Source organism: Rattus rattus, chromosome 4 (assembly GCF_011064425.1).
Source record: "Rattus rattus isolate New Zealand chromosome 4, Rrattus_CSIRO_v1, whole genome shotgun sequence".
NCBI classification, from domain to species: Eukaryota; Metazoa; Chordata; class Mammalia; order Rodentia; family Muridae; genus Rattus; species Rattus rattus.
The window spans coordinates 19085076-19099990 of record NC_046157.1 but is presented as its reverse complement, the minus strand read 5'-3'; the positions used below and the strand labels follow the sequence as shown (position 1 = coordinate 19099990).

General features: G+C 45.1%; 1 protein-coding gene across 1 annotated transcript in view; it reads left to right on the top strand.

Annotated features, from left to right (window-relative positions):
• The window catches only part of Kalrn (kalirin RhoGEF kinase), a 537823-nt gene that overhangs the window by 208835 nt on the left and 314073 nt on the right, over positions 1 to 14915 (top strand). The window contains 1 exon segment of the mRNA XM_032900150.1: positions 11893 to 12015. Within this exon segment, the coding sequence (XP_032756041.1) occupies positions 11893 to 12015 (123 nt within the window).

Below are 14915 nucleotides of genomic sequence, written 5' to 3'. Positions count from 1 at the left end.
TTCTGGCTGTAACAATATAGCCACGCCACCAATGCCCGCCCACTCAGAGGAAATTGCCCATTCTTTCCCCCTTATGTTTTCTGTTTCGGACCCTGGGGACCCTGGGAGCTTTGCCTAGAGGATCATACACTGAGTAGGAAAGCTGAGTAGAATCTGGACTCAAGATCAAGGCCAAGGTCATCTCCCTCTGCCTTTACTGGAGAAGCAGGGTGAGACACTTGGATGCAAATATTTTTGTCAGGTTCCATGGCCATGGCTGCTGAGGAATTTTGGTATCTGACCCAGGAGATGTCAGTTAACGTTCCTTCCATTCTCCTGTGCTGTTGGGTGGGTCTAGTCAAGAAAGAGTAAGAGAGAGTGAGAGCCTGGGCACACGTTTTCACAGCTCCTGTTGACAAGAGTCTTCACAAGGTGCCCAAGGTGGACAGGCAGGATAGGGACCATGCTGACCACTGTTACACATCCTGGGAGCCGGAGGGGGGGTTGGCATGAGTGCACAGGCCTCAGGCTTCCTCTTCCTTCTTGGGATCCCCTAACTCCTCTTTGGCACACCCTTCCTGACTGACATGATGGAGTCATCAGAAAGATACCTCAGTCTCCAAGGGGTGAGCACGGCTGATATGCCAATCGGCTCTGAGACCTGGGGCTGGCAGGAAAGGAGAAGCAGAGGAGTTAGCTGCCTGCTCAGGCCATCTGGAGCTGTCTAGATAAATTCATCACCCTGAGCTCAGAGATCAGGGGAGCTGTCTGATCTGCAAGTGAGAGAGAAGAGTGGAGTGCCAGCCCCACAGAGACCAAAGGTGGGAGTGGCCACATCCATAAACTCTCTGTGACTGGACAAGGTGACGTTGGCCACCAGTACAAGTGGGACAGTGTGCTGGGCTCCTCTTCCCCCTCCTGCTGCGACACAGGCAGGCCTCTGTGGAGCTACAGAACAGCTCTGGGGGTAGAAGCGTGTCCCACGTGACTCTCTCGGTTCTGTAGTCATCAGACTTTCTTGTGGCCATGTGGCATCTCTCAGAGGGAGGAAGATGTAATGACAATGTGGCTATTCTACCACATCTGAAAAGTAAGTGCCTCAGTTTGTCATATTGTCGGCACCGTGGGAAGGCAGACAGAAGATTGGGAGATGAGCAGGGATGTTTCACAGTCGCCGAGTTCTCAGAACACTCAGCTCCACTCTTCTCTTTAGAGGGTGCATAGGTGGCTTTTGAGAGCTTAACTGTTCAATGGTTCACTCGCTGTCCCACTTGCTTCCTCATTGGCTCACTAATTCTCTGCACGTTTAGACGTGCCTAGGTGGGAGAAAACTGAAGGTAAGGCTGAGTGAAACTGCTGCTGAGTCTCAGGCCCCTGCCTGACATCCAGACCGCCATTTGTGCTGGGGGATGTCTGTACTCACGGGCGTGAGGGTCGGAGGGATGAACGTAGGCTTCTGTCTCTTGACTCCCAGCCTAGCATGAGCTTGTCCTTGTTGGGGACACGGACTACGCAAGTTATTTTCCCGCTCCAGCCTGGTGTGGAAGTTTGTGTCTATAACCCCAGCACTTACGATGAAGAATTTAAGGCCATCGTACGCTGCATAGTGAGTCCAAGGCCAGCTTGGGTTAAGTGAGGTTCAGTTTCAAAAACTGGAACCTTGATAACATACTTGTCATCGGATCCCATCGTCATTTAAAAATCGTGCGTCTCGTTCATTTCAGTCTATTCAAGAACAGAGATCAGGATTTTTTTCTGAGTTCTTTATAGCTTTCGTTAAGCCGGGGTTCTCTTTATGCTTGAGAGATTGACCTGGAATTATCAGAAGGCCCTCCCCTTGCTTCTGTCAAGTGACTATTGGTCCTCCCTCACCCATGCAGTAGGTATCACAGCCAAGGGGACTGTGATAGTACAGCTTCGAGTTCTTGGTGTTCATGGCTCAGTCTGAGGACACGGGGACGGAATCTCAGTACCCATGAATGTGTGATGTTCACTGATTATCCAACAAGTCCAGGACTCTTCCATGGGCCCAGAACTGAACTACATACCAGTGAGACACCAGGCCAGTTCATTAGAAAGACACAGGGAAATACAAAGCACAGGTCTACCAGAGCAAGCCCATCAACATGCAGGGTGGCTGAGTGCTACTGCAACACTTTCAGGCAAAGGAGTGAGGGTCAGGATTGGTGTCTTAAAGAAAGAGAGAGTTTTCTGAAGCCTACACATAGTCTGGACCCGAGATAGACAAGCACACTTGGGATCCACGGATGTTTTCTCAGAAGCCTGCATGGGAGGCTCATGTGCAGGCACCATCAGGCAGGGCAACGCAGAATGGTAGACACCAGAGCATGGGCTCAGGAGTCGGTGAATCCTGTTCTCAACATGTCTGATCTCTGTGACCAGCAGAACACAGACAACCCACTGCATCCCATGATGCTTCTGGGCTTTTCCCCCCGGACTCCTAAATCAGAATTGATAACAATGGCACCCTCCTCAAGATACAGAATCAAACACAGTAGCTGCCTATCACATAATCACATTCTCTCTTCATGGTCCTCGGGTGCCCCCTGGTGCTTGTGCTGTTGGGGACTCCCCAACACCCGCTGTGTTAAGTTGGCTGGTAAAGGAGTCCATTCCGTTCAGTGACTAAATCTCAAAGCTCAATAGAGCCAGTAATCAACATAGCCAGGCGAACTAACTATACAGTGGGGGGAATCTTGTCCCAGCAATGTCAAGTGACTTGGTTATAAACCACACAGCTAGGTTATGGTAGTGTCAGGAGCAGAAAGTAGATAGTCTAGTCCACATTCCAGTAGCCTTAGAAAAAGGCTCAGGAGAGACACAAGAAGTTAGAAAATAAGACCAGGGAGACAGAAAGATGCACATTACACAGGGAAGACAGACCACACCCCCCAGGCAGAGACACAGATTGACAGGCCGTGAGGAAAGAAAGAAGGAAACAGACTTAAAGATGGACGCCATTCGGGCAGGTGAAGCTGCAGAGGGAAGAAATGATGTGCAAGATGCCGACAGAAGAAAGTATCAGAGTCTCCTAGTGGGATGACGAGGAGTGCGCCAAGCTCTGCCTGTCTGTCTTCTTGCCCCAGTGCCATTTCTGGAGTTAGATCTTTCCCAGTAGGAGTATTTTGCCCTTTTAGGCTTGAAAGCATTGGGAAGCAGAGAAAGATATCAGTGGGAGCGATTCCATTAACACTTGCGCCTAAGACTGACCCGGTTCCTTCCCTCGCTCCTGACAGGTGAGCCCTCGGCTTGCTTTCTCCCTGCTAGGTTGTGGGAATGTTGGGAATCTGGCTTACAGGTTGAACTGGAATTTGGATTCATTAACTGAAGAAAGAGAATATTGCTGGCTATTCTGTCAGTGTGGGTTTTTTTTTTTTCATTTTTTCCCCTTCAGCTTAGCACAGAACCATATTGCGCAACAGCCATAAAAGCAGTCCCTGTCAGCATCAACCATTCTCTACCTTGTGACTTTTATGGTCCTGTAACTCCTCTGGCTTCCTGTGTATGCAAAAGCCCTCGTATGTAGACCTCATATGGTTGGGAAGAACCGGGAGTAACTAGTGACTAGATGTCTATTCTTTCTGGGAGAACTAAATTGCTTGTGTATTTTCTTAGTCAGAAAAAAAACTGTTTTCAGAGCAACCCAGCAGGTCAACTTGTTCTGCCTCCCTTTCTTCCTTGCCTGTTTTTTGTTTTGTTTAATGGCCCTACCGTGGTTTTTGAACTGTCTACTTATGCTAGAAGTTTAAAGCCCCTGCCCCTGAGAAGACATATCACATTAGAACTTATTAGCGACACACAGCCAGAAAGCAAAGGGTGGAGTCCAGCATAGAGCTCCCCCTGGTGGTGGGGTGAGAGTCGCACTGGTCCTTGGTGCATAGGCAGAGTTTGGAGCAGGGTTCTTAGGAAGGTCAGAGTGCAGAGAGCTAAGCCATCTACAGGCAGAGCAGAGAGAGGAAGTCTGGCTGATGCCCACCGCTGGCTGGAAGATGTGTGGTGTGTTCACGGTGGTGTGAGTGGGGAACTAGCACCTTTGAGGCTCCTATGCCTCCCTTTGAAAAGAATATCTTGTTTTTAAACAGTCTAGTCCCGTAAGCTAATGGGAGTGGCATCAAGATATTCTGAGCTGACAAAAAGTATTATTAGCACCAGACTTCCTGAGCTGCATGGGAATCTTCCTGCGTTAATTTTCCTGGGGCCTCATGTGGAAAATTATAGATTTTACTTTGTTGACTTTGTTTGCCAAAAAACAAAATGCCTGAAAGAGAATTGTGAGTATTTTTTAATTACAGATAATCAGTCATTCGTTAATTGTAGTGACTATAGCCCCCTAATCAGACTACGTGAGTTTAGCCATTGAATAATCCAATTGGCAATATTATGTAGTAAAAGGTGAGCATTGTAGGTTGCCTTGAAAATGGTCAGCAACAACAACAACAACAAAAAGTGACCCAAACATGATGAGTCTGGAAACTAACTTTTCCTATACAAGGAGAGATTAAAGTCTAAGAACAAGAGGCTCGCACACCTTGTGCACACAATCAGATCTTAGAGCACAAAGATGAGGAGCTGTCATATTAGATTAGAAATGGACTGTTTTTATGCTAAGAGCGTTGGGAAGAAAGTCAAACATCAAAGGAAAGATTAGTTCCAACTCTTGAGACTAAATTATCTATAAAAGGTACATTGTTCAGAGCTCAGGATTCGCCATCTGCAGGGGGAAATATGATTGGACATCTAATCCCTTCACTTCCTTTTCCTATTTAATCTCCCAACACCGTGAGGTAGGGGGCAGTTTGGTCTCCATCTTTCTGAGGAGGAAATCGAGGCATAGACAGGTTAAGCCAACTCACTTCTGATCCAACACCTGATGGCAGATTATAGCCTCCAACCCAGGTCTACCTGAAGTCGGAGCTCATGCTGTTAGCCTACACTTCAGAGCTGAGGGGGAAGGGGAGAATACAACACGCCCAGGCCTAGGGGTAGCCATTTAGTGTGGAATGTCACTGTTCAAAGGAGCCCTGGGAGAGGACTTGGTTCCACAGGATGAGATTTTTCCAGTTCCGTGTCCCTACTGACAGGCTAAGACTGATCCTCAAACTCTCTGTGCCACAGAAACAGCCACACTCATTCCCTGCCGCCTTTCCTTGTGTCCCATCGTTTAAGAATCCCTCTCTAACCTCCTTATGGGTAAAACACATTTCCCTAAAATACCCACTCCCGGTTCTCATTTTTCACAGCCTGTGATGTTAACTCAGCCTTGCTGGTTCTGTCCTTTGTAGCACATATTTGAATAAAACCCACTTGCCTGTGGCAATTAATTAGCACTTTAAAATTTCTCACTTACATTTTTAATGGCGATCATCCACTCATTTAGACATTTTCAAGTACAAAACACATGATTCCTTAGGCAGAACGAAATCCCAGCCAGAGTACCAGGAGGCTTAGCTGAGTGTGCCAAAGGAAGGCGGGAAGGTGGGCAGTAGCTTTGTGACTGGAGTGAAGGTAGGGGAGCCACTCCCATCTCTCTGTGTTCTCACCTTATTGGGCATACTCCATCCTTCTCCCTAGGAGGAGGGGGTGGGTGCCACTGCTCTCTGCATTCTCTTGGACGCTGCTGATTAGATGCTGGCTGTTTTCATGTTCATACTCTTCTTCCCGAGATTTCCATGCTCCTCTTGTACCTGCTTTCTCTGGAACCCATTTTTCCATCCTATACCTGCCCTCTACATCCTTCTCTCTGTGTGCCTTGTTTCTGTTCCCACTACAGCCATCTCCCTCGGTGTTGGCATGCGCGGGCTCGTGCGTGCGTGCGTGCGTGCGTGCGTGCGTGTGTGAGTGGAAACTGCATCCTGACTGAAAAGTGATCCTCCAAAGATGATGACCTTGCAAGGCAGGTCTAGCACTTCCCTGTCTGTTTGGGAAGTCTGTCAGAGTGTGGGAGATGATGAGAGGGGTCACCGACCCCTTTACCCTTCCCTACGAGCGGTTTACATCTTTAATGTCTTCAATATATTTTTAGTTATGTTCGCAAGTAATGAAAGTCACTCTTCAGCATCACTTCTGGGCCTTAACACACTGTTTCTAGAGCCCTGGGCACCAGGCTAATCAGTTTATGTTGTTACTAATAGAAGGATTCTGAGCAGAGGTGAAACAAAATCAGAGAGAATGTAGGTCTTCTGAACTGGGAAATAACTTAAGTGGGCTGGGGTATAACAGGGACACACGTGCAGGGGGTCATAGTAACAGGGTGTGGCTGGGCTCTAGGTCTGAGTCCGTTACTGTAAAAATGCTTCCCGGTACTGTCCATTTCTTTAATAGAAACAAAGACTTCCTTCCTGCCAACGCACATGTGCCAGTGCCTGAGCTCTCCATCCCATCATTCTGAAGTGACTGTGCACCAGCAGGCTTCTGCACCACACAGGCACACATATGCATGTGTACACACACACACACACACACACACACACACACACATATGCATGGCAACACCATGGGAGATGGCTGCGGTGGGAACGAGAAGCAAGGCACACAGAGAGAAGGGTGTAAAGGACAGAGTGGGTGTAGGGTGGAAAATGGAATCCAGAGGAAGCAGGTACAAGAGGAGCATGGAGATCTCAGGAAGAAGGGTATGAATATGTCAGGTGTACGCGTAGAATTAAAGTCATTAAAGTATCTCAGTGGAGTGAGGATGTTTTCCAAACACCCTCTGGGAGACAGTTTCATAATTTTTTAATTCAGAATCTGGGAGTGAGTGGTGCCTATCCTTTAAAAGAATCCCAGATGGTTTTGAAGTTCAGAGTCTCTGACAGCGGTTTCTGAGATGCCGAGGCTCTCAGAGGGGGTGACGGAGACTTGAGGTCTTCAGGCTTTCCGCTGCCTTCCACATGGCATGGATCTGTCAGGAGGTAGAGCTGCAACTCTAAGGGGAAAGATAGAGACTGAGTACCACTAATGAGCATTAGCTCCGCCCACCAGAAAAAACGACGGCTTCTCCTGCTGTATGGAGATATTTATTTTGATCATACCTTTCCAAAGAGGGAACAAAAAAAAAAAAACAAAACAAAACAACAACAACAACAAAAAAAACAAAAACAAAAACAAAATGAGCTCCTGGTAATTGAGCACTGGAAGTGATGTCTACTGCTCTCTAGTCACAACCTGATTGGTGCTTGTAGTTCTGGCTGGTCCCCTCTGGAAACGGTGCTCTGTGTACTGTGTGAAGAGGCAGGAATAATGGTTTGGTGGACTCTTCCGGGTGCTCTTGTACATTGTGTGTACTTCAGCCTTTAAACGACAAAACATGTTGCAGAAGCCTGCTGGTGCATAGTTACTTCAGAATGCTGGCTTTCTGAATTGATGGGGTGGAGAGCTGGGACACTGGCACATACAAGTTGGGAGGAAGGAAGTCTTTGATATTCTAGAAGCCTCAGATGCCCTACTTGCTTTACCATGGACCATTTTAGTATAAGAAATTAAAAGCCTGTATTTAATAAGGTTATTCATCAAAGAAATCCAGATAAGGGAATCATAGGGCTAGAATTCTGAGTCCATATTTGACTGCAAAGGGTCCCCATCTCCTTTCATGGTTTTTTTTTCAACCTCTTACCATACAGGAAGTGCTAAAACCATGTTTCTTTTAGTTCAATTGATCGTTTATTTAGCACTTGAGAACACAACAGTGAACTAAAAAAGCCCTTGGCCACATGGCGTTCATACTGTGGGCAGAAATAAAACAGGGGTCGAACCAAACAAACATGTACGCATTGTGTAGCCATGTGGAGGATTGTGGGAGTAGAGAGCTGAATAGAAGTGCCACAGGGGTGGGTTTTAGAAGAGTGTCTGGGTGTGTAGGAAAGAACTACAAAGTCCTTAATACCAAGATTACCTTCTATTGTTCAGTTGTGTTCCAGGTCACTGTTCAGTAACACTCAATAATTTCCTTCAAAGGGATGCTCCCTCCTCCTTGGCTACTGGGAAGGACAGCCTCCCGCCTTGAAGAACATTTCATCTTGATTGTATGTTACACGGAATAAACAAAATTGTTCAGAAAGAAAGGGGTGATTAAGAAACCATGCATAATTGGCTCTCAAATCTGGTTCAGGATGTGAGCATCTCTTAAGAAAAGACTGTTCCGGGCAAGCACTTATTTTTGGCTGAAACGTCAGGGCAGAAGAATGGAGCAGGAGTTTTCCCAGTTGTTATTAGATTGTCTCGTTGAAGTCCAGGCTAATCTAGTGACTGAACAAAATTAGGCTTGTCCAGAATAGGGTTGCTCAACAGAGAGAGCAGCCTTAGTTATAGAGGGGTGGCATCCTACAGCCATAAATATCCATCACCCATTCTCTGAGCAAAGAGGCTATGTGGTGGAGAAAGAGGAGGATCAGGTTCAATGTGAGAATCCTATTATTTCTTTCATTGTCCTAGAAACTACCTGCCAAGTGGGGTAGTGACAGGGATAGAGAAACACAAAGAGGCAACTTTGAATGCAGACTGCGAGCAGTAGGGATGTGGAGGCGGTAACATCTACCCCCATAGGTCCGCACTGGAGGAATCAGTTTGAGTTTAGTGTACTTGGACACAAACTAAGCAGCCACTCAGTGTTGCATGCTGATCTGTACTGTGCCCTGAAATTATGAGGCAGTTACAGTCCTGGGGGAGAAATAGGTCTGTGGCCATAATTGTGGAGGGTTTTCTTCTATGTATATTTTTAAATTTTTTTCATACAGAGTAATGGGTTGTATGATGGTATTTTCATACCTATGTGGCCTTATACTTTATTCTAATTAGTAATTGTGGTTCCAACAGAATCAAAGGATTGAGTGTGTTAGTGCGTGCCTATAATCCCGGGACTTAGGAGATGGAGCAGAAAGATACAAAATTCAAGGACAACTTTAACTACTTCTTAGTTTGAGGCTAGCCTAGTGACGTAAGACATTGTCTCAAAAACAAAATCAAAGTCATAGACACTCAAGAGCTACCTTCCCCTGGATAGGTTATCAAAAGATTGATGGTGATTTTAAAGTGTAGCTTTACATGTGACTAGGAGGGCACCAAGGGAGCGAGAAGTGGGAGAACCACATAGATAGCTCGAGGGAAGGCAAACACTCAGAATGAGATTCCAGAAAGCAGGGTGAGGAGAGGAGGTGGACCTTCACTGGCCAGTCACAGTTGCGTGGGATTTGTGTATTAGGTTACCAGAACACTCAAAGTTACATTGCACTGATGATCCCTGCCAAGAATTGGCTACCCACTCCATTTAAGGCTAAGGCTGTGTTTTCAAAGTGGACTTAGTGTTCCCTGTTTCTTCCTTCTTCAGTGGAGCCTCATACATGAACAATTTAACCATTTATTTTTAACTGTTAAGTTACATCTCTGAAACAAAAGGTTTCTGCTGCTTGTCACAGCAGACTGACAGCTGTCCCTAGAGGATGTTTTCCTCTCAAGTTCAGGGTCATAGCGGTCTCTGTCATGTGTGAACAAACCAGCGTGCATGTGCAGAGAGAGATTCTGAGACATCTGTGTCTCTGCTGGCCTGCCTCGTTCCTTTGCTTTTGTCCAGTGACTGCCTCTCCTTCCTGCCCATTACCACCTTCTCTTCGGTCACCACCAAATCGTGGCAGTTGTTTTTCCAAATCTAAGCCTACATCAGTCTTGTGAGAATCTCTACCCTTGTCTCATCTTCCCACCTCTCTCCTCTTGCTTCTCTCCAGTTGAGTTTCCACAAATCAGAACGGTGGCCGTTCCAGAGGGATCTGATGATGTCTCTCCCATTTGCAACCAATCAGTGGATGAATATCAGAATAGTTACTAGAACCTTCCATCCAGCATACCAGAACTCACTGCAATTTTTTTCAGATTTCTCTAGATCTTTGTCCCCTTCGCTTGCTCTGTGAGCTATGCTTGCATCTTTTAAAAGTTAAGTCTTATAGCAGTAAGGTAAGTCCTGTGGTTTCCTGAGTCAAGAAAAATCTTACTTCTTCCAGGGACCTTTTCCAAATCCATCCAGACAGCATTTGGCTTTGGTGATGTTCACCTCTACAGAGTGTGCGACTTAGCGACTAGTGTTTGTTAGCCCATAGACTGGATTCCTAGAGTCAGGACACGCTTGACTGTCTGAACCTCATATCTATAGGATAACTCTAGTACCTTCTTCTAGGACACAGCAAGACTAGAGAATCATCATAGGAATATATGATCATTTGTGTTCCATTCCTCTCTGCCTGTTTTGTTTTGTTTTTCTGAGACAGGATTTCTCTATATAGCCCTGGCTGTTCTGGAACTCGATTTGTAGACCAATCTGGTCTTGAACTCACAGAGATCTACCCACCTCTGTGTCCTGAGTACTAGGATTAAAGGAGTACACCGCCATGCTGGCTTGTTCAAGGACTCCTTAGATAAAAATAAGAAGACTACATCCCCAATGCCAGAAATGCTTAAATACCAACTCAAAAGCCATCAACAGACCAGCACAGCTCTCATCCTACACAACCTGGACTCTAAGTCATCATATATTTTAAACATAGTCAGACAGATGAGAAAGACTTAACATGGGGATACATACAAGGGGTGCTTTGATGATGCCTATTTATACTCCAGTGGGACCCAGGGTTTGCCAGGGAGCCAGTTCCTTTTAATTCACTGATACTCAGATTCTTGGGCCTGGCCCATTCAAACCAACTCACCAGAAATGCAGGGTTTGCAGGACTCCAGAGCTGTGTGTGAAATTTCAGTGTGTGGTGTGACTGTCAATACTGCTAGCGTCTACTGAGAAGCACATTACCCTGCTGTACAGGTATTGCCCATAAAGCTAGGTTACACTGAAGGCCATGGATCAGAATCAAGAGTTTGTGGTCTGCACACACACTGTTGTGGCATATATATATACACAGGGACACAGATGCTAATACTCTGCAAACGACAGGCATTACATTATCTTGGTGGCTAAAGAAGTAACTCTCAGAGACCTTTTTCCTTGGACATATTCATATTTGTGAGATATAAACTGTGTGTTTTAAATCTTTGGTTCTTTCTGCATTGCAAGGTGTCTATGTACTTCCCCAAGTAGCCCTTAGGAGAAGTGTTTATTTCCTACTTCAAACCTCACTCCTCCCTCATCTGCCAGAGCCACTGCTGCTCTGAACTTCAACACTGAGGAAAATGTCTTCAGGCTAAGTCGCTAGATTTTAAGCCTTTGAGAACATGGAGTCTCTACTATATTCTAGCAAGATAAATACTATCGGCCTTAGGATGCATAGACCTTGACTAATTAGTTTGTTTCATTAGTTGGAGAGAGGTGACAAGGAGGCAAAGAAGCTTATTATCCTTGTGATCGAGTATGTTGAGTACCTGGCTCTAAATGTAAGACTTTAGGCAGGGCCTTGTGACTATTACTACTACTGCTACATTCTATGGTGGAGTGAGGGGCGAGTGGCCTAGTCCTACCTCATTGCTGTTACCTACCTCGTTTCCTACTATGATCGCTGACTTTACTTGATGGGGCAGAAGCCATGAGGATGTTCACCTGTGTAGCCTCTGTCGCTCATTTAGAAAAATGGACTGGTATGTGGGAAACCCTGAATCTGATCCTCAGTACCATAGTAATAACAGCAAGTACTAATAAATCAAACGATGGCATGATTAAGGTTCTGAAAACAAAAAAGGAATGGGAAGCTGCTCTAGAGATCAAATGGCTGAGTTGGATTAGTTAGGGGTGGGACTATTCCATTGCCAGTGTCTTGTGTTCACAGTGAATTAAGCATTTCTATCTGGACTACTGATCTCATGGGCACGGGGTGGGGGTAGTAAGTAGGATTCAAGCAGTTGTACCCGGTGTTACATGTCTTTCCTCCTCCTGAAAAGTCATTGTTTCTGCCTTCCTTTTCTGGCCAGGTGCTGGACTGGATTGAAAACCATGGTGAGGCCTTTCTCAGCAAACATACTGGGGTTGGCAAGTCCTTGCATCGGGCACGGGCACTACAGAAGAGGCATGATGACTTTGAAGAAGTGGCTCAGGTATGATACTCTGTGTGTGTGTGTGTGTGTGTGTGTGTGTGTGTGTGTGTGTGTGTTGTCAAATAAGGCTATGTTGGATGGGAATATGTTGGCTTGATAGTCTACATCTGCTGGTCTGTCTTCTAGCCAAATATATAAAGGTCCTATGTTCCCTTGGATGCCACAGCATAGGCACCTTAGCCTTTGAAAACTTTCCTACCACTATGATCTAAAAAATGTCTTGTCCACAAGGTGGTGCTGGCAGGAGGTTGAGTAGGAGCTAAAAACTACCCAGCCCTGCTCGCAAAGCTGTGCACCATCCAAGGCCTGAAGGAAGAGATGGCACCACTGTCAGCCATGTTGTACCTGTAGGGCAGATGTGCCCAGAGAATGTTCTTAGAATCACTTCCATCTTTAATTAACAATTTACTCAATGTTCAATCTACTCTATATTCAGCTGAGCACTCACATTAAAAAAGAGCACTGTTTTCTAATTTGGGCAAAGATATAGTTTGAATAGCTGGCTCTTTATCTCTAGACCCTACTCTGTTACATTTGTCTATTGGAATGATATCCAAGTCAGATCCTGAAAACCTTAATCTTTGATATGAAATATTGCCGCACAGCTGTTTGGGTTTGTTTGTTCGTTTGTTTGCTTATTTATTTTTAGGTACAATCAGTTGCCATGGAGAATAAAACTCTCTTAAGAATAAGATTAGAAAGGATGTCTAAATAGGCCATAGGGTCAGAAATGGGCTGTAGGCGTCAGTGTGTTACAGTGGTGAGGATAACAAGGCCATATCTTGTCGTATGACGGCTTTGGTCAGAGCTGGCTATGACTCCATCAGCAGACAGCCTTCAATATAGATGCTACCCTGAGTACTGTGCAGAGCCTGAGCCCTCACCTTAGAAGGCCATCAGTGTCTTCAAAAGGAGGACCCACCAAGAACCAAATGAGGATAGAGAAGCTGCAGAGCATCGCTGTGTCTCTAGGAGACCTTCCAAAATGTGAGGGGAGCAGAAATGACCATGGTCATACAGGAGACAAAGCCCTGTTCAAAATTATCTGAACTCAGGCAATGTGAGCGGTGGGAAAAGTCGCACGTGACAACTTAGGCATGATGACAGGCATATAAAACCATGCACCACTGTGGAAAACTATGCCAATTCCTCGAAAAATTTAAAGTATAATTACAGCAATATATTTCCAAGAGGGGTAAAATAAGGGTATCTGTATTCCATATTCTCAGAAGTGTTATTCCCAATAGCCCGAAGGTGGGAACAACACACATATCACATTCATCAGAGGATGGACAAATGAGCAAAGGTGCTATATACATACAATAAATTATCATTCAACTTTAAAAGCAGAGGAAATGCTAGCACATGATATAGAATGTTGATGAACCTGGAAAGTAAACCAGTCACAGTAGGACACATATTGGGTGGTTCCACTCTTTTCTAGAGAGCCTATTGTAGCCAAGTTCATAGAGACGGAAGAAAAAAGTGGTTGTCAGGGAGTAGGAAAGCGGGGACATTACTGTGTCACAAAGCTATGGTTTTACAAGCTGCATTCCCAAGATATGTGGTTATGATGGTTACATAGAACTTTACACTTACAATTGGAAAATGGTTTTATGTTATATATATTTTACCACATTTTAAAGTATATTATTTTGTGGGTTTTTTTGAGAATTTTGTTCATATAATATATTTTGATTATATTCTCCTCCACTCTCCACCCTCCACTGATTCTCAATTTTGTGTCTTTTGTTAAAAGATAAAAATAAAACTTACTGAGTCCAATGTGCTGCCCATGTCTACATGGGTATAGAGACACCCACTGGAACATGCCCTACCTACAAGGCCACACCTTTAAGGAATCCTGACTCTCTTCTACAGCTTGAGCAGCTGCCAAGAGCTCCTCAGCCAGAGATGAGGGCTCATGAGCCACTCTCACCATGGTTTAACATATTTAAAAAAATTTCATAGTCATATGAATACACTCTGCAGGACAAACTGTGCTTGATCAACATTGTGTGGACACGGGTGCTGTATGGGCTCTGATGAACAAGATACAGCCCTGATCTAAAATATCTTAGTTGTAGATGCTCTGGGTATCTCTTTAGTCTATCAGGACACAAGGAATACAATAGACCATGTGTGTCCGTCTGCAGCAGTAGTAGCTTTCAACCTTTCTAATGCTGCGATCCTTTAATACAGTTACTCACATTGTGGTGATCTCCAACCATAAAATTATTTTACTGCCACTTCATAAGTGTAATTTTGTTACTGTTATGAGTCATAAATATCTGATAGGCAAGTTATTTGATATGTACCTCTCCAAAGGGTCATGACCCACAGTTGGAGAATTACTGCTCTACAAAGAGTGGGGCTGTTATACCTGGAGTGGTCTCTTAGAATAGAACCATCCCATAGCTTTACTATTTCTGTTCTCTGAGCTGTCTTGTAGTCCAGACCCTCATTTTTCTGGAAACATATCATTGAAACTACCCTCAGCCATGACCCAGCTCAGCTTTCCCTTGGTGTCTTCTCATTGTCTGTAATGGGCTGTGGCCTCAAAGGCATTTCCAGTCTTGATTTGCAGGCCACAGGGGGACTGTTGGTTTTGTGTGTTGCTACATTCAAATAAGTCAGTGTCTACCTCAACTCCATTTCTTCTAACTCTACAGCAATGCCAGATACTCCTTACTTGTGGAACAATGCATTCCACTTATCAGAAGAGGCCACTAGCTTAATGTCATACGAAAGAAAGAATTTTTTTTCTGAGCTATGGATAGAGAATGTCAGTCTTGCTTTTAAAGAAGCTAACATGGAGACCCAGAAAGCTCTTTAATGTGACCAAATCATCTTTCTTCTCAGGAGCTCTGCTGAGATTATCCAGGTATACCAAGCTCCGG